The following is a 26019-nucleotide window of genomic DNA, read 5'->3' as shown; positions in this document are numbered from 1 at the left end:
CAACTGTTATCCACAGGGCTGGCCAATCTAGATGGCAGCAAGGCACCCAGAGGAAGAGACAAGAGGCGATGTGTGGCAGGAATGTCAAACCACTGCCACCATGACCACCCTTTACCCTCAGACCCCATTAGTGACAGCCCTGAACCTAAGAGCCTTGGAATGCACAATGCTTCCAGCACAGTGCCTGTTGTCGTCATCCTGGGAAGCAATTCCTGTGCAGATGTAGCTGGCCAACTACAGCTACTGAAGACTCAAAGATTCTTGCCACTAAAGTCCTTAATGCTGTTAAATGGCTCAACATTAGAAAATAATATGATTTCATCAGTAGTAATGACATTAAAGAGGCATTGCTGTCTGCTACCTGCTAAGGGCCACTGGATCTTTTCATCTGCCTCGAAGCTGAAATCTTCCATATGTGCTGTCTTCCCCACTAGAACGTGAACTTCTTGAGAGCATGGACTGTCTTACTCTTCCATGTGAATTCCCCAGCCCTTAGCACAGTTCTTTGCACAGAGTAAGCCCTTAATTTTTTTTTTTGCGTTCATACACTCTGTTTTACTCAATGAATGTTCATTCATTTGAATTTAACTGTGAAGAGAAGGAAAAATAATAGCTAGAAGCAAAAGGCAACTAAGTGGTTAGGGGGAGACTAAAGTTGCTGGAGAATGGGAATAAATAAAAGTAAAAACATCTTAGAGAAGAGGGGAGAGTGAATGGCTTCAAGGGCACAAATGGAAGGGTTAGCTTAGAAATGGAGACACCTCCTCCTCTGAGGTGGGAAAAATGGAATGGCTTTCATTTTTTCAGTTAAGTAGCAGGCAAAGACATCCTAAATCTTAATGGGAAGTAAGCAAAACACACCAAATACCACAGACCAACATATATTTGTTCCAGATAATATAAACATAAGTAGGATTATTGGAAATTTACCTTTTCTTTGTAACTGACTGGAAATAGTTTTTAATGGAGTTAGCCTGTTGTTGCTGAGAAGCCTGTTCTTTCCTTCTGCTTGAAATCTGAGTTGGAGAAAGATGATTCTTTGGAGTTTTTTCTATAGTATGATTAAATGGCTTTGTCCCTAAATTAACACTGTAATTTGTGTTCGCAGTCTCTTTTACAGTGAATATTTCTTGTGAGAACACTTTGGACCTCTGTTCCATTTGGGCATTTTCATTCTCTTTTGGACTTTCACTTAAATCCATGCTGAAATAAAAAAGACATCCTAGATTAAGATGAGTTTAATAGAAAGCAACTCAATACAGAGAAAATTGGATTTAAATAGAATTGTGCACTTTACTTCTCTAGAAATTTTAAAAAGCTTTGAACATCAATCTGAGAGGACATTATCAATTCAGCATCACAAAAAGGCACTACTCTTTTTCATCTATGCTCTTTGATAGCACAGGTTATTTCTTGTAAGAATTTTTTTATATATTTCTTATATACATTTTTTGCATATACTTCTGCTATACAGTCTACTAGGTACTCTACAGGGCTGAACACATAACAAGTGCTTAATAAATGTTAATCATAATATACAATTTTCTTCAGAAATATATGCCACTAATATTTGCCAGACATACATAGCTAACAGGAATTGATTTTGAGGTTTAAAAGGTAGTACCCAATATTAATCCATGTCACAAATCTTCACGTGGACAAGTTGAAATTGGGAATGGGAAAAGGTGGTTTGGTGCAAACCTATGAACTTGGTTTAGGGAACTTATGGTAAGAAAAACTCTCTCTACCAATGCAAGTTAAGTAATTAGTCTGCAACTTGTCTTTTAGTGGCATGCAACAATGAAAAATTAACAACGTGCCCAGAATCATGCAGACAGTGCATGTCAGAGGCAGGCCTTGAACTCAAGTTTTCTTGACTCTAAGGCTGGTTTTTAATCCACTGTTATACTGCCTCTCTATCTGAGGTTTTTAAAGTTCAGAAAGTGTCTAAAACACTTCCATCTAAATATGAAAGTCTGTCAAATCATTGTCTCAAAACATCAAATCAACTGACAAAAGAGAAAATTAAAGTAAAACCTAATGGAAATAAAATGAACTAGTGTAAATTAAAATTTGTCTGTTACTAGTTTCAGATCTAGTCTTCAAGATAAATTCCCTCTTTCTAAATACTTTAAAAATAAAATGCATTAGTATCTAATAGATTCCAAAAAATAAAAATGTAGTTATAAATCTGTGACATAAATATATTCTCTCTATATGTGTGTATGAAATATCTCTATAAAGGAAACATTCTAGAAGCCATTCGTAAAAAGTAATTTTATCACTTTATAGCCTCAATGAAATACATGTTTTTCAAAGAATAAGAAATAATTTTCTCTTGATCAGTATCTGTATCTGTTTGTATGTGCTCCTCAAGTTTATTTTTTGAGAGACAAAATTACCAGGAAGTTAAAGGTGATTAGAATGTTTGTATAGTAGTAAAAATGAAATTATCAACTTAATTATTCTGGGTATTAGAAGACTCCTATAATGCTATTAATTTATTAATAAAATAAGTCAGAAAAGGAAAAAAATCCAGTACATTTACAAAGAAACTTTACCAAGTATCTGCATGTTCTGATTCTGTGTCAGGTATACATGCCGTGATATTCATTGTGGTGCCTGGCATTAAGGTTTCATTTACCACTATGTTCTGAGAAAGACTTGGCCTTGGAGTTGGAGTCAGTCCTATAAATTACACATGAAAAGAAAAAGAATAATGAATACCTCTAAGTCATTTCCTCATACCTCATGGTAACAAGTTGACAGACAACATACATTTATATCTACTCACATGGAGTTAATACTGCATGTACAGAAAATGAATAGGCTAGTAACATTGGTTATGTTTCTTTCTGGTTAGTAATAAGAATGGATTTATTTTAATCAAATCAATTAAAAACGAATCAGCACTTAAGTCACTCTAGTAATAGCCTGCTTAACATGGTTAACTGGTTTCTGGGTGGAATTAGCCTGGGTTTAGTCAGAGGCCTTGTTTTGAATTGCAGGTTCCCTCTCGTTATCAGTGGGGCCTTGAGCAGGCTATTTCCTATGTCTGGACCTGAGTTTCCTTATTAGTAAAATGAAGAGAGCTAATCCGATTATCTAAGACCTCCTCTATTCTAAATTCATTGAAACCACATCACAGGTAACATTTAAGCTTAGTTCTTTTCATGAGAACAATGCTATAAAAATGGATGACTAGCCAAATGAGGCAGAGTTTTGTGGCTTTACAGTAGGGTTAGGCTATAATGCATCAATGTTATTGCAAAACGATGTTAGTCAGGGTAACATTACATAGCATATTCCTTATGTCAGATTTAACTTACAAAAAGGATATTTGTTATTGATATTGCACATTCTTCACAAACCAGAAAGAAGGATTTTGTTTTTAGGAAGAATACTCATATTTTTTGGAAAGGATGGGGTGGAGTCAAGAAAACCTTTGAGACTCCTTTGTCTCTCAAGAGCAAAGAACAGATGTAAGATTTGTAATCTTTACAGAAAACTGCTAGTTCAGAATGGGATATTTCTTAGTTTTGAGAAGCCAAAGGGAATAAGATACTTATTAGGGGATAAGAGTGGGGGGACAGCACGTGCCAAGTCACATCCAGTTGAGGGACAGAAGAATGGCAGAGTTTGGTAAACAAATAGATCAGGGATAGTATACCATATTCTCTGGTTTTTAAGTGATGTTTACCTTTACAGTTTGGTTAATGTTCCCTGTTATCTATTTTCTATCTACTTGGATTGGTTAAAGAAAATGAGGATATTTAGTCTGGAGATGTGGAGGGGAAGTGATTGTTATATTTTCATGTACTTGAAAAGTTTTTATATGGAAGAGATGTAAGGTTGCTTTGTTTAGTCCCAGAAGGCAAAACTTCCTAACAATTAGAGCTGACTTGATGAACAGTAATCAAAGGATATCGTACAAGAGATTCTTGTTCAGGTAGGAGTAGGATTAGATGAGTTTTCTAGGCCTCAATTACCTCATTTGTAAAATAAGGGGGTTGGATTAAATGACTCCCATGGTCTCTTCAAGCTCTAAATCTATGTTCCTACATCTTTGGCTCTTTCCAACTCTGAGGTTCTATGCTATGTATGAGAGAACTACTGTGCCCCTACATATAAGATAGGAGTTCTTAAGGTGGATCCACGTTCATAGAAAGGAAGATTTCAGGGAAGTTGGATAGGAAAAAAACCCCACATATTTATTTGCACTAACCTCTAACTGAAATAATTACTATTTCCTTCAATTTTGAATGTAGGCAACAAACATTATTCTGAAATGGGGTCCATGGGCTTCACCTGAATGCCAAAGGGGTCCATGAGACAAAAAAAAACTAAGAACCCCTGCCTAGACCAATCCTTCCCCACGAGTTCTGAACAGGAAATTAAAAGGCAGCTGCCCTTAAATGGAGCAGGGCAGACTCAGACCACCTTTCAACTCTTATTTGTGTGTTTTGGTCATTTCTAAGTCAGTCTTAATCCACATAGGATAATCATTCTCTATAACCAAAACAAAAGAACAAAACCTCCAAAAATAACACTGATCAGACTTTTTAGGAATTAAAAGAATAAAAAGTACCAGACTGTCAAAATCTTAACCAAGTTGTCATGTTTACCATTTCTCTTCTAAGCTCTTGCTAATTAACCCACCATAGTCATTTCCCAAGCCATAATGTCAACAGCAAAGTAGTCAGAGAAAGCCAAGGGGCACAAGTTGTATTTTCTTCATAAAGCTACAGATGGCACATTTGTGAAATCTATGGATGAAACGGAACTGTGTGGGAGAGCTAACAAATTGGATGCAGAGTCAAAAGCCAAAAAGATTTTGTCAGGTTAGCAAAGTGAGCCAAATTTATAAAGATAAAATTTACAGGCATAGTATTAAAGGTCTACACTACACTTGGGTTAAAAAAAATCAACTTTCATGAATACCAGATGGGGGAGGTACAGCTATCTGGGGATTTTAGGGAACCACAAGCTCAGTATGAGTCAACATCATGACGTGACAATCAAAACTTCAACTTCCTAAGCTGCACTGAAAGTCTAGTACGAGGTAGGTGACAGCAATGGTGTACTTTTTTGTGGTCAGACCATATTTAAAATACTGTGTTCTGGGCATGAGATTCTAGTAATGATACTGAAAATGTGAAGCACATTTAGAAAGGATGAGATCATACCACACAGGGATAAACTGAAAGAAAAGAGAACATCTGAGGGGTAGCCATCATCAAGTATCTGAAGGCTGCCATACAGAAAAGGACTTGTTCTAGTTAGGAACAAAGGGCAGCATTAAGATTAAGAAGTACAAGTTGTGGAAAAGTAAATACAATGCTTGCTGTCCAAAACTGGAATCGACTGCCTTGGGAAACAGTATAACAGTTTCAGTACAAATAGTTGCAAAATGAGTTTATAAAAAAGCCTCTGACCCAACAGCAATAGAGTTCTATGCCATCTTAAAAAAAAAAAACAACAAAAAAATGCAGGAAAGCTAAATTATCTTACCCTGTCAAATAGAGGAGAAACATATCAAACTCAGATAAATTTACTTCATAAACAAGATTGAAAAAAAAAATTTAAACAGTGTTTCAATTACCTGCACCAGGATTGCAATAAGTCTCTGTGGACATGAAAATAACAGCTAATCCAATTTCTGCTTCAGGGATGGCTCTAAGATGCTGGCTATTAAAGATAAGAGATTTTAATAGTAGTAATGACATTCTAAAACTATCAGTGACTTTAAATAAGCTGTATGACTATGGAAGTCACTTTATTTCTCTAAACTTCAATCGCCTCATTTGACAAAATGGGAATTAATAACTGCACTACCACAGGTAGTTATGAGGAAAAGGCTTTTAAAAACTTAGAGCATTACTCAGGAGTGATTTATCATGGGGGATCCTCTCTGCACTCCGACAGAGCTCTCTCCCACAGTCTCCAACAACACTAACCACCTACTGTGTAAGACTTACTTTTCCCCACTGTGATAGACACAGTTTCAAAATACCAACTTCACTGTTTATCATGTTTCTCATTTCTGCCTATGTATTGATTATAAGTAAGTATAATTTTTACTTACAGTGCAATTCAGTAAAATTTTGCCTCCACTTTGAGGCTTTCAACAAAATAACTTTCCTCAATTATTATGCATTCTATCCTAAAATTTAAAGAGTTAAATTCTTCTAAAATTCATCTGACTTATGGATTCATGCCAGAGAGGATAAAAAACATTACAGCACAAAAGAAAAAATGCCTGACATTAAAATGCACCAATTTTAGCATACTTAAATTGCGAGTTTTGAGTCCTTTCACTGTACCTCCTGTTTCTTTCTATACTTCTGTTGGGAAATGGAGCAAGATTGCAATGACCTTGCACATATTTATTGTTCTATTATCAAAGAGCAATTTTATACCTTTGAAGCATATCCATAATTGAACGAATCCATTTTCTCGTAGAATCAGGTACTAAAACCTGTGAATCTGTTAATCCTGCATCAACAATACATGTTCCAGGAGTTATAAAAGAAACAGCTTCTTCATCTTCTTCTGTTGCCAATTTAGCTTCACCACCTCCAAGAAGAATGGCTGATTTCAATTTCTTATGCTAAAATTTATGTATTTTGAGGGAAAAAAATTAGCTGATTTAATGCATTCCTGTTGAATATTCTTACATTATTTATACCAAAATGTTTATTTTTGTCATTAGAATAATGACACTCTAACAGGAAATCTTTGTGCCTCTCTTTTTTTAGAAATGTGGCTAATGCTGATATGACAACCACTGTTCAATTGATGTGACTATCACTTAGGTCACTTAACTCTAAACTTGATGAAAATATTTTTCTGTTCCACTTGTATTTTTTTTTCTTTTTTTTTAAAATTTATTTAACATATTTAGTTTTCAGCATTGATTTTCACAAGAGTTTGGATTACAAATTTTCTCCCCATTTCTACCCTCCCCCCCACTCCAAGATGGCATATATTCTGGTTGCCCTGTTCCCCAGTCAGCGCTCCCCTCTGTTACCCCACTCCCCTCCCATCCCCTTTTCCCTTCCTTTCTTGTAGGGCAAGATAAATTTTTACGCCCCATTGCCTGTGTATCTTATTTTCTTGTTGCATGCAAAAACATTTTTGTTTGTTTTTGAACATCTGTTTTTAAAACTCTGAGTTCCAAATTCTCTCCCCTCTTCCCTTCCCACCCACCCTCCCTAAGAAGTCAAGCAATTCAACATAGGCCACATGTGTATCATTATGTATAACCCTTCCACAATACTCATGTTGTGAAAGACTAACTATATTTTGCTCCTTCCCAACCCATCCCCCTTTACTGAATTTTCTCCCTTGACCCTGTCCCCTTTCGAAAGTGTTTGTTTTTGACTACCTCCACCCCCATCTGCCCTCCCCTCCATCATCCCCCCCCATTTTTTTTTATCTTTTTCCATCTTCTTTCCTGTGGGGTAAGATTCCCAATTGGGTATGTATGGTACTCCCTCCTTAGGCCAAATCTGATGAGAGCAATGTTCACTCATTCCCCCCTCATCCGCCCTCTCCCCTCCTCCCACAGAACTGCTTCCTCTTGCCACCTTTATGGGAGATAATCCATCCCATTCTATCTCTCCTTATCTCCCTTTCTCAGTATGCTCCTCTCTCATCCCTTAATTTGATTTTATTTCTTTTAGATATCTTCCCTTCATCTTCAACTCACCCTGTGTCTGCTCTCTCCTTCTCTCTCTCTCTCTCTCTCTATATATATATATATATACACACACACATACATACATATACACATAGATATATACATACATACACATTCACTTATATATATACATAAACATGTATATATGCATATTCCCTTCAACTACCCTAATACTGAGGTCTCATGAATCATACACATCATCTTTCCATGTAGGAATGTCAACAAAACAGTTCACCTTTAGTAAGTCCCTTGCAATTTCTTTTTCTTGTTCTTTTTCTTGATTACCTTTTCATGCTTCTCTTGATTCTTGTGTTTGAAAGTCAAATTTTCTATTCAGTTCTGGTCTTTTCACTGAGAAAGCTTGAAAGTCCTCTATTTTATTGAAAATCCATATTTTGCCTTGGAGCATGATACTCAGTTTTGCTGGGTAGGTGATTCTAGGTTTTAATCCTAGCTCCACTGACCTCCAGAATATCGTATTCCAAGCCCTTCAATCTCTTAATGTAGAGGCTGCCAGATCTTGGGTTATTCTGATTGGGTTTCCACAATACTCAAATTGTTTCTTTCTGGCTGCTTGCAGTATTTTCTCCTTGATCTGGGAGCTCTGGAATTTGGCGACAATATTCCTGGGAGATTTCTTTTTGGGATCTACTTGAGGAGGCGATCGATGGATTCTTTCAATTTCTATTTTGCCCTGTGGCTCTAGAATATCAGGGCAGTTCTCCTTGATAATTTCTTGAAAGATGATATCTAGGCTCTTTTTTTGATCATGGCTTTCAGGTAGTCCAATAATTTTTAAATTATCTCTCCTGGATCTATTTTTCAGGTCAGTGGTTTTTCCAATGAGATATTTCACATTATCTTCCATTTTTTCATTCCTTTGGTTCTGTTTTATAATATCTTGATTTCTCATAAAATCACTAGCTTCCACTTGCTCCAATCTAATTTTTAAAGCAGTATTTTCTTCAGTGGTCTTTTGGACCTCCTTTTCCATTTGGCTAATTCTGCCTTTCAAGGCATTCTTCTCCTCATTGGCTTTTTGGAGCTCTTCTGCCATTTGAGTTAGTCTGTTTTTTAAGGTGTTGTTTTCTTCAGTGTATTTTTCAGTATTTTTGGGGGTCTCCTTTAGCAAGTCATTGACTTGTTTTTCATGGTTTTCTCGCATCCTTCTCATTTCTCTTCCCAATTTTTCCTCTACTTCTCTAACTTGCTTTTCCAAATCCTTTTTGAGCTCTTCCATGGCCTGGGACCAGTTCATGTTTTTCTTGGAGGCTGTTGGTGTAGGCTCTTGCACTTTATTGACTTCTTTAGGCTGTATGTTTTGGTCTTCTTTGTCAGCAAAGAAAGAATGCAAAGTCTGAGACTGAATCTCGGTGCGTTTTCGCTGCCTGGCCATATTCCCAGCCAACTAACTTGACCTTTGAGTTTTTCAGCAAGGTATGACTGCTTGTAGACTAGAGAGTTCTATGTTCCACGTTTGGGGGGGAGGTGCCAGCTCTACCACACCAGCACTGCTCCTTACCCAACCCCCAACCCGGACTGGGCTTAGATCTTCAGCAGGCCGTGCATTCTTGCTCTGATCCGCCACTTAATTCTTCCCACCAAGTGGGCCTGGAGCCAGAAGTAACAACAACTGTAGCTGCCCCACCTCCGCTGCCCCCGGGGCTGGAAGCTGAACCGCGAACTCTTTCTACTCCCGCAGCTTTTCCCACTAACCTTCTCCACAGTCTTTGGTGTTTGTGGTTTAAGGAGTCTGGTAACTGCCGCAGCTCACTGATTCAGGGCGCTAGGGCCCCCTCCGCCTGGCTTCTGGTCTGGATGGTCCACGCCACCCATGCTGGACTCTGCTCCACTCTGTTCCCAGCTCCCAGCTCCCAGCTCCGGGTGGGATAGACCTCACCCAGAGACCATCCAGGCTGTCCTGGGCTGGAGCCCTGCTTCTCTCTGCTGTTTTGTGGGTTCTGCCGTTCTAGAATTGGTTCAGAGCCATTTTTTATAGGTTTTTGGAGGGACTCGGTACGGAGCTCATACTAGTTCCTCTTTACCAGCTGCCATCTTGGCTCCACCTACTTGACTTTTGCACTTGTATTTTACTTCAGGGTACATATATTACTCTCATAGGTTTCATCAAGAACAGTATGACCAATAGAAGATAATATGTCTCCTCTTATGCACAACATGGCCTCATGGCTTAGAGGATGGCCTGAAGAGCCTGGGAGGCCTGGAAGTCCTCTCTTTGATACATTCTAGCTGTGTAACCATAAGGAAGTTACTTAATCTCTCAGTGTCCCCGGCAATTCTCAGATTTACAGATCTGCAGTGGAGAAGGAAGCTTCTACTGCAGTAGAATCACAGGTTTAGACCCCAAAACAGAAACAAAAAACTATATACACAAAAAGCTTCCTCTAGGAAATTTTCTAGGGAATTGCAACTTCTCTGAAAGGCTCAAACTATATAATCAAAATTCTTGCAGGATTCTGAAAAAGTGGGTAGCAAACCTTAATGACAATCCAAAAAAAAAATTTTTCTTAGAGAAACTCATTTAGAGTCAAGTACCATCCTGGTATAGAATTTTATTATACTACTAAACAGTATTAATGTCCATAATCTTATTTGACCTCACAATAACCTTTTAAAGTAGGTACAACAAAGAATCACTCATAAAAATAAATATTTACTGGGTGCTTATCTGCTATATAGCTCATTAGCAAGACAGTCTGCTAAATGCTATTTTCATCACTATTTTATAGATGAGGAAAATAAGGCACAAAGACGTTCAGTGACTTGCCCTAGTAACTGAGATGGTGAGAACTCAAGTTTCCTGACACCTAGTAAAGTTCTTTTTTTTCTTTTCTACACCATGCAGCTCCCATTATCCATATTTTACTTTTACACAGCCTGTTCAAAAAACACATATTAATAAACATGATTATACTGTACAGAGGCTCAAACTGGAGCAGCACTACCGATTACCAAAAATTCTACCTAGTGATGGGGCCAAAAACAATCCTTAGCAAGTCTTTTAAAATGTCAAATGCATATATATGACATGCATAAAAATTATTATTACGGATGTATAGAAATGAGTTATAATACTTTCGTGTGTTTGTATCCTTCTAATAAGGAAGCTGCAACAAAGCATGGATACTATTATATGACTTCTGAGTCAGTAACACCAGGGTTCATGTCCTGCCTCTGACATACACTGTCTGCATAACCCTGGGCAAGTCACCTAACCTCCTGAATGTTTTAGCTGATTCTCTTAAGATTCTAAGTTGCAGAACAGCTCCCCATCTACCTTAGTAGAGGAAGCTTCCTACGCCATTAAAAGCAAGGACCAGATCCCCACCCCCTGACCAAAGTCCATTGGTATTACCTGCTTGGCATTTAAAAATATAAAAGTTTTCCCATTGAATATTTGTTTTCTTTCTTTACGCCTTGTTAGATCCAGATTTTCATTATTAATAGCAGGTTCATCAATGGGAGGATAAAAACTGTAAGAACAAGAGAATTATATTAAAATAATATACAATCTGAGGTTCTGTTACTTTGATAATTATCACTATCTGAACAATAAGATGGCTTTACTTATACAAGAACATGATCACTAAGAACACTGGGAAAGAAATACCATGATAAGCTTTTTGGCACATGATGATGTGATAGATGCTATATATAAAGCAGATACCAGTTTGGACTAAAAGAGGAATTGGTCATAGAGCATTAAGGAAAACTGCTAAACCAATCCAGCTGGCACCACACAAATAAGCTGCCTTTTTACCAATCTGTTTCTTAATGTTGTCCCTTGGATCTCTTCTTGTCCTTCCTTCTAGTTTTGTCTATATTTTCTTTCCCCATACTCTCACCATTTCTGCAGCTTTCTACCTTCCCAATACCCTCTACTTTTCTTCCCAGAAGAGGAAAAGTAGCAAAACCTATACATTTTTTTAAACCACATAAATTCCTTCTTCTATTCCTTTTGGGCTCAGAGAAGATGCCTGCTGTGAATTTTCCTTCACCTAAAAACAAAGTATGTCCCTTGAGAAAAGGGGGCATTTTCACTTTCAATTTTCTGTTGTGTCTAGCACTGAGCCCTCATACCAAGTTGCTGTGTGTATGGATGTAGGAATGTATGTATGTAGGTAGTACTCTTTATAAAATCCTTGTACGAAATGAATTATTTCAGAACCTGTAGTAAAAAAGGCTACTCGAGCTATGCAGGTATATAATTGTCCTACAGCTCCTCAAAATTGAGCTGTGAGAAGGTTTCAGTTTGTCCCTTACGTGCTGTTTACAATTTATTTCTATCATGTCCTGATAGGGTTATGCAACCTAAGTTACTAAAGTTTAGAAGTTAAAAAACTACCCAAGGAGCTTACAATCTGCAATAAATAAAACACCCATAAAAAGAACATTAATTCAGTCATTCGTTCATTCAGTGAGTACTTAATAAGTATAAGTGCAACTCCTTTTTGAGCTTTCCATGGCCTGAGACCAGTTCATGTTTTTCTTGGAGGCTTTTGATGTAAGCTCTTTGACTTTGTTGACTTCTTCTAGCTGTATGTTTTGGTCTTCTTTGTCACCGAAGAAAGATTCCAAAGTCTGAGTCTGAATCTGAGTCCATTTTTGATGTCTGTTCATGTTCCCGGCCAACTACTTGACCCTTGAGCTTTTTGTCAGGGTATGACTGCTTGTAGAGTAGAGAGTACTTTGTCCCAAGCTTGAGGTGCTGCACTGTTGTTTTCAGAGCTTTTTCTACACAGCAAGCTCTGCCACACCAGCACTCCTCCTCCCCCAAGAACCGCCAACCCGGACCTGACTCAGATCTTAAGCAGGCTCTGTACTCCTGCTCTGATCCGCCATTTAATTCCTCCCACCATGTGGGCCTGGGGCCAGAAGCAACTGCAGTTGTAGTTCTGTAGCTGCACCACCTCCGCTGCCCCCAGGGCAGTGGCCAAACTGTGAACTCCTTTCACTCTGTCCCCGCAGCTTTTCCCACTAACCTTCTCTGTTGTCTTTGGTGTTTGTGGGTTGAGAAGTCTGGTAACTGCCATAGTTCACTGATTCAGAGCACTTGGGCTTGTTCCTCCCAGCTCCCCCGTCTGGTTGGTCTGGGCACAGCCCATGATGGGCTCTGCTCAGCTGTGCTCCCAGCTCTGTGTGATAGACCTTACCCAGAGACCATCCAGGCTGTCCTGGGCTAGAGCCCTGCTTCCCTCTGCTATTTTGTGGGTTCCGCAGCTCCAGAATTTGTTCAGAGCCATTTTTATAGGTTTTTGGAGAGACTGGGGGGAGCTTACGCAAGTCCCTGCTTTCCAGGCGCCATCTTGGCTCTGCCCCCTGGACATGTTTCACTCTATCATTTTGTGTGTTCTGTAGCTCTAGAATTTGTTTAGGGTCATTTTGTACAGGTGTTTGGAGGGATTTAGGGGAGAGCTCAAGGGAGTCCCTGTTTTCATGTTGCCATCTTGGTTCTGTCCTTGACTAAATGACTTTTAAGGTGCCTGCTAGCTCTAAATAGTATGAAAGTGTAAGTATGTCAATTTTTATGTCTTCATTCTTTAATAATCAAATCTTAGATTATATTTTAAGCCAATCTTTCCTTAATGTGATAATGAAAATATACTTTACCTTTCAAGTTTTGGAGGCTGTTTCTTTGTCCGAACGGCTTTGAGATATTCAGTAAAATAATCTGGTTTTACAATAGGACAACCACAAATCAGTGCACATATTGTCTAAAATGAGAGAAACAAATTTGTTCATTTTATTAGCTGTCAGTACCAAAAACTAATAATGGTAGCTAATGAACATTAAGAATGTAACCCAAATTTGTATGTAACACAGAGATAATAGAAAGCTTAACTGAGAGAAAGATCTTCACATTCACATTCCTTATTGGCAACAACAGAGAATAGGGCTGTTCCCAAGATAACCATATAGCTTACCTTTCTTCAATGAGTAGCTAAAAGTCAAAGACAGGTCCTATTTTAGTATGGAATTTTTTCGTTAGAATATTTTTAATAAATATTTAATAAATAAAACATTAATTTACTATTTGTAAAGTAGGTATCACGTAGAACAAGGGGTCTAACTTGCATTTAAAATAATGCATATGTGACTTTCTAGATAATTTTAGAAAGCATCAAATATGAAAAAGGCTTAATCCTACAGCTCCTTTAGATTGGAGGGAAAAAAGGGAAAACCAACTCAACTGGAGGCAACAATCACTGCTACTTACTTGCAGTATTCATACTGCGCTTAATTTCATAGATGATATGCTCAATAGCAAAGCCATAGTGCAGTAGAAAGAATTAGAATTGATGTCTGGAGACCTAAGTTCAGCTCCCAGCTCTGCTATGCTACTTATCTGTATGACTTTGGGCAAGACAATTACTCTCTGAGCTTCAGTTTTCAAAATAAGGTGATTGGTCTGGGTGACCTCTGAGGATTCTTCCAACTCATTAAATCTATGATCCTGCCATTCTAAGATCAGAGTTATGGGGCCTTGCAGTCTCACTGTCTTTCACAAAGCCTACGTACGACCCCTTCCTCATCTCACCCCTTGAAAAACCAGCTGTATCTGTCTCCAAATAGTTTCTAGAAGGTAAAAGAATAAAAAGTAGCAATGATGTGCTTGGACAAGCATTAGATTTTTACAAGACACTCTAGAATATTAACCTTGCTCCTTACTTCATTTGTGACCACAGGCAAGTCACTGTGCCTCCATTTCCTTATGTGTATATTGAGGGAATTGGATTACATTTTTAAATTCTATGACACTCAACATAATGGACAGCCATGACTCCAGATGACTGATGAGGCGGGCTGCTATCCGTGTCCTGACAGAGTTCTCTTTCCAGAAAATGGGGATAACAAGAGCACCTATATCACAGGGTTGTTGTAGTGAGATACCCTATGTAATATGCTTTGCAAACCTCACAACACTATATAAATGCTAGCAATATTATTAAGGACTAAGCATCCAGAATAAGACACACATTTTTTGGATGTGGAACTTTGTTCTTCTTGACTATCTGTTGCATATTTATCATAAGGGTTTTCCTTTCCTTTTTTTTTTTTTGGTGGGATGATGGTAGGAGAAAAAAAATGCTTAAAAACTGAAAAAAATGAAATTCAATTAAAAAATAATCCTTCAATACTATGAGCAGATCTAAGAAAGGATCAAAGTTTAGTAATAAATGCAGAAACACAAGTAATTATTTTTTTAACTAAGACATATGCTAAGGTGATACTGAACACTTCTGGCTAGTGATTTTCAAAATAAAATTCCATCATAGTAATAACAGTGAAAAGAGCACTCAACTTGTAATGAAAGAAGGTAGGCTTGGGTCCCTGCTAAACATGCTACATAACCTGGAACAAAGTCACATATATCCTCTATGAGCCTTAATTCTTCATCTATAGAACAAGGGGGCTAGATGAAGCAACCTCAAAATTCCCTTTCTAGCTCAAAAGGTATCTGATAAATGGAGCACTTGAACTGGATTAACCTCCTAAATCTTTCTCAAAATGTATTATTATTGGGGCTAGTTTATAATCCTATACAAATGAACACAAGTGAAAACTGATTTCAAATAAAAGGTTACCTAAATATAATGGTTGTAGAAATGCAAATTTTTACTCATTTCACAGAAGAAAAAATATATAGTGAGAGTCACTCCCAGACACTCGTTTCTACCTAAAAGCATTAGCATGTGGGTATCACTTGGCAATTACGTAGGTGAACTTTTCATCTCTGCTTCACTCATGGCTTTTCCTCCTCCTTTGATGTCTCCTGTTTCTGAAAAGGTGCATTTTATTTATACTATAGCCTAGTCAGGAATATTTGTTTATTCTTATAGGTGAATGTAATTTTAATTCTTTTTAATAATCCAGAACTTGATAGTTTTCATTTTTAGAAAATGAAGATGATGCACTGAAGCAATAATTTATTTCGACAAACTTTCAAACTCTGAAGTTATGTCAGAAAACTGCATGATCATTTTACACAGCAAAGAGAAATGTTATGTTTGGTAACTAGAAGTTTAAGCTTCACCGAATTTTCAACACCACAGTCCAGTCAACTTACTTTAATAGTAACTTTAACTGACACCATGACAAGGTGAGTACATTCTTCTGTCCAGTTGTTTACAACAAGTCCTCCAAGTTGTAAAACAGCTTGATTTAAAAGAGTTTTTCCAGACATATCTAAACAAGAGGGACATGCAACCAATGGTTCATATTCCACTCTGTAGGGAATAAAAAGTTACACAAGTTTTATTATGGGCTTAATGAGAATAAAGAAGTAGACCAGTTGGAAAATGATTATTTGTTTAGTAAAGACTAAACAAGATCAGTTTCTATTCCACCATGAAACATTTCTCATTTCAGTAGATGTGTTCATTACTGTTCAAAAAGAGTTATTTTAAATCTCACCATGTATAAAAACAAGAAACACTATAATCAACAGGCTAAAAGATCTGCTTATACTTTCACTGACTCGAGACTCAAGAACTTGGATCCATGTAATCAATGATCAACAATGATTCCTGAAGATCAATAAGAAAGCATGCTCCCTACCTCCTTACACAGAAGTGTTGAACTGAGGTTATAGAAGGAGATATTCAGAGGTGGGGTTGTCATGACCAATGTGGGAATTTATTTTGTTTGACTGTGAATATTTGTTACACCAGTCTGGTTTTTCCAATGGGAAGGATGGGATGAGAAGACAGGAGGGAAAGAAGATAGATTTTTGTTAATTGGGAAAAAAACCCACCACATTAAATTTAACAACAAAAAAATCAAAACAAAGAACAATATAGGAAGTGACACTTTGGGACCTAAAAATGCACTGGACAAATGTGGCTCCAATATCAGCATTGCATTGTGTAGGAACCAAACAATTTCTCTTCTAATTTTTCATCTCTGAATATATCATACTACCTTTAAAATTTGAGAGTGGTGATCCCTGCTAATGGACCTCACATAGGCATTTTGAAAAAGTTTTCACTTCTCTTTTTCTATTGGTGGAATATAACACGATCCTTATGATTTGCTTGTCCTAGATTAGCATTGGCTTTGGGGTAGAAATAGACTCAGAAGTCCCTTCTAACTTTGAGATTCTATGACTGATTCATAGTGTATCGTATAATTTTGTTTTGACAAACTGGTTCATGGTCCTACAGGCTTTGGGAATCAAAAACAAAATAAACAGCAACTCAGGTTTAAAAAAACAAAAATTGGCCACAGGCCAATTTGTCTACTTAAATATCCATCTAAAAAGTACTTACCTAAATTTGCTTTCAAAGACTCCAAAGGTAACTCTGTCTCCTGTCTTTAAAGGTAGTGGAATCCCATTCTGCATTTTCTCTTCATTAACAAACGTACCATATTTAGAATTGTCTTTTATTGTCAATATAGGGATTTCAGAAGCCTGACTCTGGAAATGAACACACGTATTAATGTTTCTTGCCACTCAGAAAATACATTTTAAAACACTATTTTTTTTACACATGATGAAATCATAAATATATGTTTGTAATGTCAATAGGAAAAACACTATGAAATCAAAGATTAATTTACATGGAAAAAGGATACCTAACAAAATAGGTTGAAAAATTTGGTGACGAAGATGCTAAGGTGATAGCCAACTTCATGATAAACCGGATGGTATAGTCACCATTACTACTTCCTGTTAGGAATTATTGTCTTTATTCAGCAATTTGCTTTTTCTTTGGAGCACTTTCATAACTTCTCCAGCCAAACATCGTCCCTCAGACTACCTTCTTTCAATAGGCTGTGTCTTGCTTTCCTTTGGTCAGAAGAATTTTCACCATTCCTTGACTTTATACTCCCAGATCTTAGTAGTTTGTAATTCTATTATGTTATCTTTTCCCCCTTTCCAAGTTTTTCTATACTTCCTTTTTTTTTCTTATACTTTCTATACCTGCTATCTAACCCCCATCAATCACCATTTTCCCAAACACATTCCTTTCCTATGGAAGTAGCTCCAATTTGTCCGTGTTCTGTTCTCTCCCTACCCCAACACCACCATTTAAGTGTTGGACTCTCCCTCCCTCCCAAGATACTATCTCTGAATCTGTGTTCCTGTGTTTATATTTTCCCATTATACTATGCTCTATTTTACACAGCTCTAAGCTATCACTCAATCCCAGTCTTTATTTAAGAAAGAGAACTGGGTTTATGTTTTTTTTAAAAGTACAAAGAAGCCAAAACAGTCCAAATTTTGAATCTTAGGTATAATGCTGCAACTGTCCACTGATTCAGCATTTTACTCCCTATGAAAGACAGGTACACGAAGTGACTGACGCCATGATGGAACATAAAAAAATCCTCAAACTGGTCTGACAGACAGGCTTTTGCAAAATTATAATAATTTCAGCATAGGTACACATATTGTTTATTTGTATAATTTCTGAAAACTAAATGAAGATTTGGAGTAGAATATCAAAAAGTGTCAATAAATAAGTGGTCATTCTTCACAAGGTACAATTGTTCATTTCTACTATCATTAAGAAAGGAGACCATTTTATCTTAAAAAGAAGCCCCATGAAATCTTTTCTTCCAATTTCAAAACAATCTTTTGTTTTCACAAACATATAGCTCAACTAACCTTACAATAATCTATGGTAATAAAGGAAGAAGCATACCAGGTTGGTCATAGAATGTCTGACAGTCAACAAAGCATGATTTCTACTGATTGACTGATCATCTTCAATTAGAATTCCACAATTTTTTCTTCCAACAACGTAATCGACATTAAGCAAAAGTCGATAAGGGTCCCCTAAGGAAATCATAAAGCATAAAGATTTTTCCATATAAAGCAATAATTTTAAAGAAACAATTTTAATTTTGCCAGCTAAATACTACTGAAATTCTCTACTCAGATAAAATTTATGTGTTAAGGTATTGAGTTTGTTTTGGTCTGGACCTGTAAGAAGCTTCAAGTAAGGAGAATCTGTATTAATGCAGAGCAGCAAATATTTTGCAACAGAGTTGTCTGGGTCACTGAGAGGTTAAGAAGAAGTTAGTGATCAAGTAAATATTAATAGGCATATATTGTTAAGAAGTATTTCTTTATCAAATACTCAAATGAATCTATGATTTTATCAATATGGATGTTCCTTCCAATGACGAAGATCACAACCCAAGCGTGCTTGACATTTGGTGACATCTGATGCTCATAAATTCGACATCCTGATATGAAGAAGACATCATTAGAGTACTAGGACTGTCCAACTACCATCCTTTACCACTCCCTCAAGTCAATTTCCTTGATTAATAAAAATATATTGTTTTTTTAAAAAAAACACTCATTATACAAAAATGCCAATCGATAAAACTTAAATGTAGGAAGAATTACACTAAAAAATTTTTTTCCACATCATGCACTACAAGATTCTCTTAAACAGCTCTCTTACTTGATTTTAAATGATTCAACTTAAAAATCAGTTTCTCAAGTATCCTATAAAATATTCCTTCAAATGGTGGCAAATTCTAGCTACTGTCAATCAAGCATACAGTTAATACAGGTAATTTTAAAAACAAAGCCTACACTAAATTAACATTTAAGAGTTGTGAAAATGAACATAAAAATGTTAATATTATCGACCAATATGAAGACTCAGCATGAAGAACACTTAATCGTTTTGTATGGCTTAGGAAAAAATAAAACAAAACACACCTGCTTTTAGCTGATTAACCACAATCTGGCTGTGATTAACATTTTCCTATAAATACAATAAAACTAATAATAATAAACATTTATGTAGTGCTTTAAGTTTTGCAAAGCACTCTTTTGTTGTTGTTCAGTTGTTTTCCAGTCATGCTGGCCTCTTCATGTCTTCATTTGGGGTTTTCTTGGCAAAGATACTGGAGTAGTTTGTCATTTCCTTCTCAAGCTCATTTTACAGATAAGGAAACTGGGGCAAACAGGGTTAAGTGACTTGCCCAGGGTCACACAACTAGTAAACGTCTGAAGCCAGATTTGAACTCAGAAAGATAAGGCTTCCTGACTCCAGGCTCAGCACCGTATCCACTGTGCCACCTAGTTGTCCTAAAGCACTATATATGTGGGTGCATCTGTATATATGCAGACATACATATACATATATATACTGCATTTGGTCCTCACAACAAGTCTTATGAGGTAAGTTTTACTACTATAACCATTTTACAAAAGAGGAAATTGGGAGGTTAGGTGACTTACTAGGGTTACACAGTTAATAAGTGTCTGAAGATTAGAATTCAAGTGGTCCTAAGCACCTTCATTTTCAAACAGTACCAGCATGACATCTTATGTTTTTAACTTTCCAAAGCACTTTTACATCTATTACTGAATAATAGGAAGTTTTGTAATTATAAATACTTGATGTTGTCAGGCCCCAGGGAACCCAGCAATCAGAAATCCTTAAGTTAGGGGACTACTACATAGTAGTTTAGCCCTCATCATTCCTATGTCTCTTCTTTCTAGTCTACCACAGACCTTCCTTGCCTTCCTATTTCCCAGGTAGTACTGGAACAATGTGGGGAAAGAGGGAATCACTCAATGCAAGAATGTGTAAGTGTGAAAGGAAGCATTACCAAAACAATCTCCCTCCTAATTAAACCACCCTACACATCAGATTAATACTCCTAAAACACTGATTTCCTTATGTTAGCCCAAACTCCTTAGCTTCGTATTCAAGGCTTGCCAGAATCCGGTACTTACCTACTGTTCCCACCTTCCCACTCATCCAATGAAACCCTATGTAATTGTTCTTCATGATTGTGAGTGAGTGATCTCTTCTGCCACAAGACCACAAGCTTCAGCAGCCCTCTCACAAACTACAAATGTTTCAAGTGCCTTCACAGTGATAGTATATAACATTTACCTATCTTGGGTCCAAAGATCAGCCTAGTTAGTTTGAAGAAACATTATTGGGATGGTCACAGAATGATTTTTTTCAGCCACAGAAACTCATGAACACAATTTCATATTTAATACAGAGGTCTACTATCTCCCACTATTTTCCAATACTCTGCTTGGTTTCTACTCCACGACCATCATGCCCCCACACCAGGCACCTTCCGGTAGGCTTCCTTAGATGTATTGTCTTCCCTTATTAGTTTGTAAGCTCCTACAGGAAAGACAGCCTTTGTTTTTCTTATTTGTATTTCTAGTGCTTAGCACAATGCCTCATACATAGTAGGAGCTTAATAAATGCTTACTATTGGAGGCAAGTGGAGGGAATATGCATATCAAAAAGAAAATCAAGGATCCTTCTTAAAAATTTAAGTACTTATAATTAGTATTTCCTGCTACTCTTGCCACAGTGAGTATGCAAGACATAGAGCTAGGCACTTGTATCTCATACCTCTCTAAAACCCTATTCATTCAAGGCCCAACTCAAGTCACATCTCCTTCAACAAGTCTTTAAATGACAACTTCACCATGTGACTACTGCTTAAACAGGAAAATACATACATTTCTTCTCATCCAAAAAAATTAATGGCCATGCCTTCTGGCTATCATGGTGTCTCCCTTCCTTGGAACTGACAGTTCCAGTATTGGACTACTGAAGATTCAGGTTAAAGCTTTCCTTTACTAAATATCAGCCTTCTGGTATTTCCTTAATCTTTTCTTTACATAAATTCAAATGCACAATAATAAAGACTTACTATTGCCTTAAGTATTTGCTGGAATGTCTCATGCTTTTGTGCAACTTCATTCAAGTCTCCAAATGTCTAGTGGGGCAGGGAGTTAAAGAGACAAAGTCCCAAGCCTCAGGGAGCTCAGTTAGGTGATTCTCATGGCAGTGTGGCCTAGCAGATACAGGACTGACCTTGGAGTTAGGAAGACTAGGCGTCAAGCTTCTGTGAACATGGGCAATCAGAAAAGCATTATAGTATCTCTATTGGGGTGATTTTCCACTTCAAGGGCTGGGAGGTTCTCACAAAACTGAAATCACAGGTGTGGACCATAAATTAAAAGTTATTCTCATAAAAGTTGTTTAAACAGACATGAAATAACTGCCTCCATCCCCCAAGTTGGCAGTAGATGTAACAAATGCCTGCTTACACTACAAATAATAGAATTCTTGTAGCTGATCCTCTGTTGCCATCTTGTGGTCAGTTGTGAAAACTGTATTATATTATCATAATGCACAGAAGATTGCTTTTTTAGAGACATATTTGGTATCTGTTGGTATCCAGTGTCAAGTCAGGACTTAACATAGGCAGCAAACAAGTTGCACCAGAAGAGCTAAAAAGGGCAAGGGGCTAGTCAAGGAAATTTTGTCTTTGGCACTGCTACCTTGAAATAAGAAAAACTATTTACAGCAAAAAATGAGCAGCAAAGAGCTGGTGAACCAATCGTATCAACTCTTTTGCTATTTCACCACCAATATCTTTATGGAATTTAGTCCAGGAATTGGGCTGAAGTACTGTGGACTAATTAAAATTCAGATCAAAGGCACAGTGGGATAGGGAATTAGAGGAACTGGGTTCTAATCTTAAATCTAAAAATCTGGGATATGACCTTTACTCAAGTAAATTCACCCACAGCTATCGTTTCTCAAGTGTCAAACTAAGGGGGTGGGACTAGGTTCTGAGTATCCAATATGAGCCCCAGCCTACTTGATGGTGGAATGCTGACCACATGAAATATTTAACAAAATCATTTTGTACTTGACTTCAACTAATACACATGAACTACCAAGTTAATTAGAATCTAATAACCTAAAAGTTCTGGGTATGTGGCCAAATTTTAGATGATTCAGTTTATATTATCTTTTGCTATATTGATGAGAAGAGAGCTGTAATAAGACCTACAATCAGAATCAGAGATGTGCCCTCACAGCAACTTAGTTAAATGCAAATATTATCACTGATTTGATGGAAATGAATTAAAAATTAGCACTAGGACTAAAAATATACAATGTTGTATGAATATTCTTTTTTTTTTGATGAGAGTGGGAGTCACTTTGTTACTTCTCTTTTAAACAATCCTATTTATGAATAGAGGATAGGCTGATGGAGAGTAACAGATAAACAGCCATTTTCTAAATATATATCCATTAAAGAACAGAAAGTCTTGAAGAGCAATCACAGGATGAAAAGGTGAGGATGTATTGCGATCTGCACCAGGGGAGGACCAACAGTGATGAGATGACAAATAATCCATCCCAGCGCCAGAATATATGGCTTGGACCTGTGACTGAGTGACCTTAATTACACTGCGGTTATAGAGCACAAAATAATGTGGCTCCTACTTAAAAACCTGGGACACCCTTGGACAAGATAGGGAAGTATACTTAGACCTGAGAGGAACCTGCTCATTTTAGGAGGAGGAAGATGAGGAGTTAGCCACTTGCCCTGAGTCACATAGCTTACAAACGGTCTGACACAGGATTCGAACACAAGTCTTCCTGAATCCCAAGCTAGCTCTCCATTCACTGCACCGTATAAGTGGCCTAACCAACTGACAAATGATCAACTATAGTTTCTTTCCCCTTTAAAACTCATTCTTCAAGCCCTTCAGTACAGGAAGACGTATTCTCAGTTTTCCCATCTGTAAGATAGGGATACTAACAGTACCTACCTCCTAGGGTTGTGAGAATCAGAGGATCTAACATTTGTGAGGTGTTTTGCAAACCTTAAAGCACCATATAAAACCGAATTTATTACTGTTCTCGCCAGGAAAAAACCTGTCGCCCGTAAAGCCACCTGATCACTCATCAAGCTGATCAGAGATTTCGCAGTTGACCACGCCTCTCTCTCAAGGGTTTTCAGGAGCTCTAAGAGAGGTTGCAGTCCTGTCAACCCCGCCCCTTCTGACAGGGGCGGGGCTTCCGGCCGCCTGACCAATCGGATAAGTGCAGGGAGCCAGGATCAGAGCCGAGGGACCGGGATTTCTGGAGAAAAACTTTACCAGTTTAAGGAGGGGGGAGTGATTTGAAGCACGTCTCCCAACCCCCAACCGTCGCCGGTGCTCCTCCCCTCCCCCAACTACCCCAGCAGCAATTCTCCCCTTTCTCTGCTCTCCCTTTGGCCTCTGGGGCTAGGGCTGTGGGCCCGCGTGGGGCCTCCAGCTTGGACCTGTTCAGCACCCATGGCTCCGCCGTCCTTACCTCGGGCCGGGCCCGCGGCGGGGTGCAGCGTCCACATGAGCCCGGTCGAGGTCCGGACTCCGGAAGCTGTGCTCTAGCTGAGCCCCTTCACGCGCGGGAACGGCGAGGACTGCCGGTGATTGACGTTGCTTCCTGGTTCCGACGTGCGCGCTCCCGGAAACTAGGAAACGCCCCCCCACGAGTTCAGAGAATGAGAACGAGTGAGGAAAAGGAAGAGTTGGCCACTGCCCCGCCACCTGGTGGTTGGCGGAGGGAAAACAGCCTAGACTTCCAGACCGATTTTTTTTTGCCCAGTATTACTTCATGGGATTTAGAACTGGAAGAGATTTTAAAAGGCCATTTAATTCCCAGCCCCTGCTCAATTTGCGCATTAGAATCTCGATGCCCAGAGAGGGAAAGTAACTTTCCAAAGATCACACAGAGTAATTAGGGATGGGATTCTAATCATATCCAGAAATCCAGAACAGGCTACACTAAATTGCCTTTCCACTAATGAGCAACTTATCACAGTGCCTGGCACATAGTAGGCACTTAAAAAATATTTATTAAATTGAAGCTACTGGACCAAGATCCGGTGAAGTTCAATTCAGCCACTGAATTATATGCCTACTATACCTCAAGATGTATGCTGGGTGCTAGCAAATCCAAAGATGGCCCTATCTAGCTTATATTTCATCTCAACATAAATTGTTCTACTTTGTTTTTCTCGTGGAGGGGAAAACAATCAGAAATGTACTTCTAAGTAGGATGGAAGACAGAACTGATGTTTCAAAGAAAATTTTTTTACAAAAACATTGAAGTGCTGAGTACAATACATTTTCAGATTTTAAAATTCGTTTTCATTAATTTATGTTGCATTATAATGTTTCTTAATCTGTAAAATGAGGGCATTAGAGTAGGTGGCTTCCTGCTAGAGATCTGTGGTCCAATAATGAATTTCTCCAAAAAATAGTTTTAATGTTGCTAGCTCTGCTTTTTAGATTGGGATAAATCCTGGAGGAATGATGTGTGTGTGTGAGCAACAACAGTGAAAGATACCATGCCAGAATAGAGATGAAAATTGAAATTGTTGTTTCTGTCTATTGCTTAGCAACTGTAGAGCCCTGCTGCTCTGAGGCTAAAAAAATGAAAAGGAGAAGCTTGAAAGATCATACAGTTATGACAAGGTAGGATTTTATACCAGAAATGCAGGGCTGATTCAATGAGAAAACTAAACATAATTGACAGTATCAATAACAAAATCAACAAAAATCATTATTATATCAATAGATGCAGAAAAGGCCTTGACAAAATATAATACCCATTCCTATTAAAAACACTAGAAAGTATAGGAATAAATGGAGCCTTTCTTAAAATTATAAGCAGTATCTATCTAAAACCAGGAGCAAATATTAGTGGAGATAAACTTATGAGATCCTAATAAGATCAGAAGTGAAGCAAGAATGTCCAATATTATTCAGTATTATACCAGAAACACTAGCTATAGCAGTAAAATAAGGAAAAGAAATTGAAGGAATAAAAATAGGCAATGATATGATGGTATATTTAGAAATTCCTAGTTTTTCAGCTCCAGCTCCCCTCCCCCTTTTGTGTTTCATTTTCCCCATTAGAATATAGATTCTCTGAAAGTAGATACAAACTTGTTTTATTGTATATGAATCCTCAGTGCTTAGCACAGGACTTGGCACATGGTAAATGCTTAATGAAGGCTTTATCTTTCTATTTTCCCCCGATTTCCCCTCACAATGCCTATCTATCCACAGATACTTTTATACTCAAATGTTTCTAGTAGAATGAATTTTGCCTCAATTGTGAAGAGACCAGGAATTAAGTAAAGTTAGGTAGATAACCCAGCCTCTGCAAGAATGTTAGGAATTTCTTTATTTTTCTTTTTATTAATTTATCTTTAGTTTTCAACATTCACTTCTGCAAGATTTTGAGTTTGAAATTTTCTCCCCATCTCTCCCCTCCTTTCACCCCACGACAACATGCGTTCTGATTACCCCTTCCCCCAATCTGCCCTCCCTTCTATCACCTCCCTCCTTCTTTTATCCCTTCTGTTCTATTTTCCTGTAGGGCAAGACAGATTTCTATATCCCACTGCCTGTATATCTTATTTCCCAGTTGCATGTAAAAACAATTTTTAACATTAATTTTTAAAATTTTGAGTTTCACGTTTTCTCTCTT

At 37.7% G+C, this 26019-nt stretch overlaps 1 protein-coding gene across 3 annotated transcripts in view; it reads right to left on the bottom strand.

The window, feature by feature from the left end:
* NBN (nibrin) overlaps positions 1–23993 on the bottom strand; it is a 44999-nt gene extending 21006 nt beyond the window's left edge. Inside the window, exons 1-10 of one of the 3 annotated variants that reach the window (XM_036737423.1) lie at positions 23833–23993; positions 18373–18506; positions 16993–17141; positions 15792–15951; positions 13334–13437; positions 11079–11196; positions 6420–6610; positions 5603–5688; positions 2562–2688; positions 931–1203 (exon numbers count right to left, since the gene is read on the bottom strand). In XM_036737423.1, coding sequence (XP_036593318.1) covers positions 931–1203; positions 2562–2688; positions 5603–5688; positions 6420–6610; positions 11079–11196; positions 13334–13437; positions 15792–15951; positions 16993–17141; positions 18373–18506; positions 23833–23869 — 1379 coding nt within the window. In that variant the 5' untranslated portion in view covers positions 23870–23993. The remainder of the gene's footprint in view (positions 1–930; positions 1204–2561; positions 2689–5602; positions 5689–6419; positions 6611–11078; positions 11197–13333; positions 13438–15791; positions 15952–16992; positions 17142–18372; positions 18507–23832) is intronic. The other 2 variants (XM_036737431.1, XM_036737440.1) reach the window with 2 other exon arrangements.
* Between the last annotated feature and the right edge of the window lie 2026 nt (positions 23994–26019).

Source organism: Trichosurus vulpecula, chromosome 1, assembly GCF_011100635.1.
Source record: "Trichosurus vulpecula isolate mTriVul1 chromosome 1, mTriVul1.pri, whole genome shotgun sequence".
NCBI lineage: Eukaryota > Metazoa > Chordata > Mammalia > Diprotodontia > Phalangeridae > Trichosurus > Trichosurus vulpecula.
Note: the sequence above shows the minus strand (reverse complement) of the source record. Positions and strands in the feature narration are given on the sequence as shown.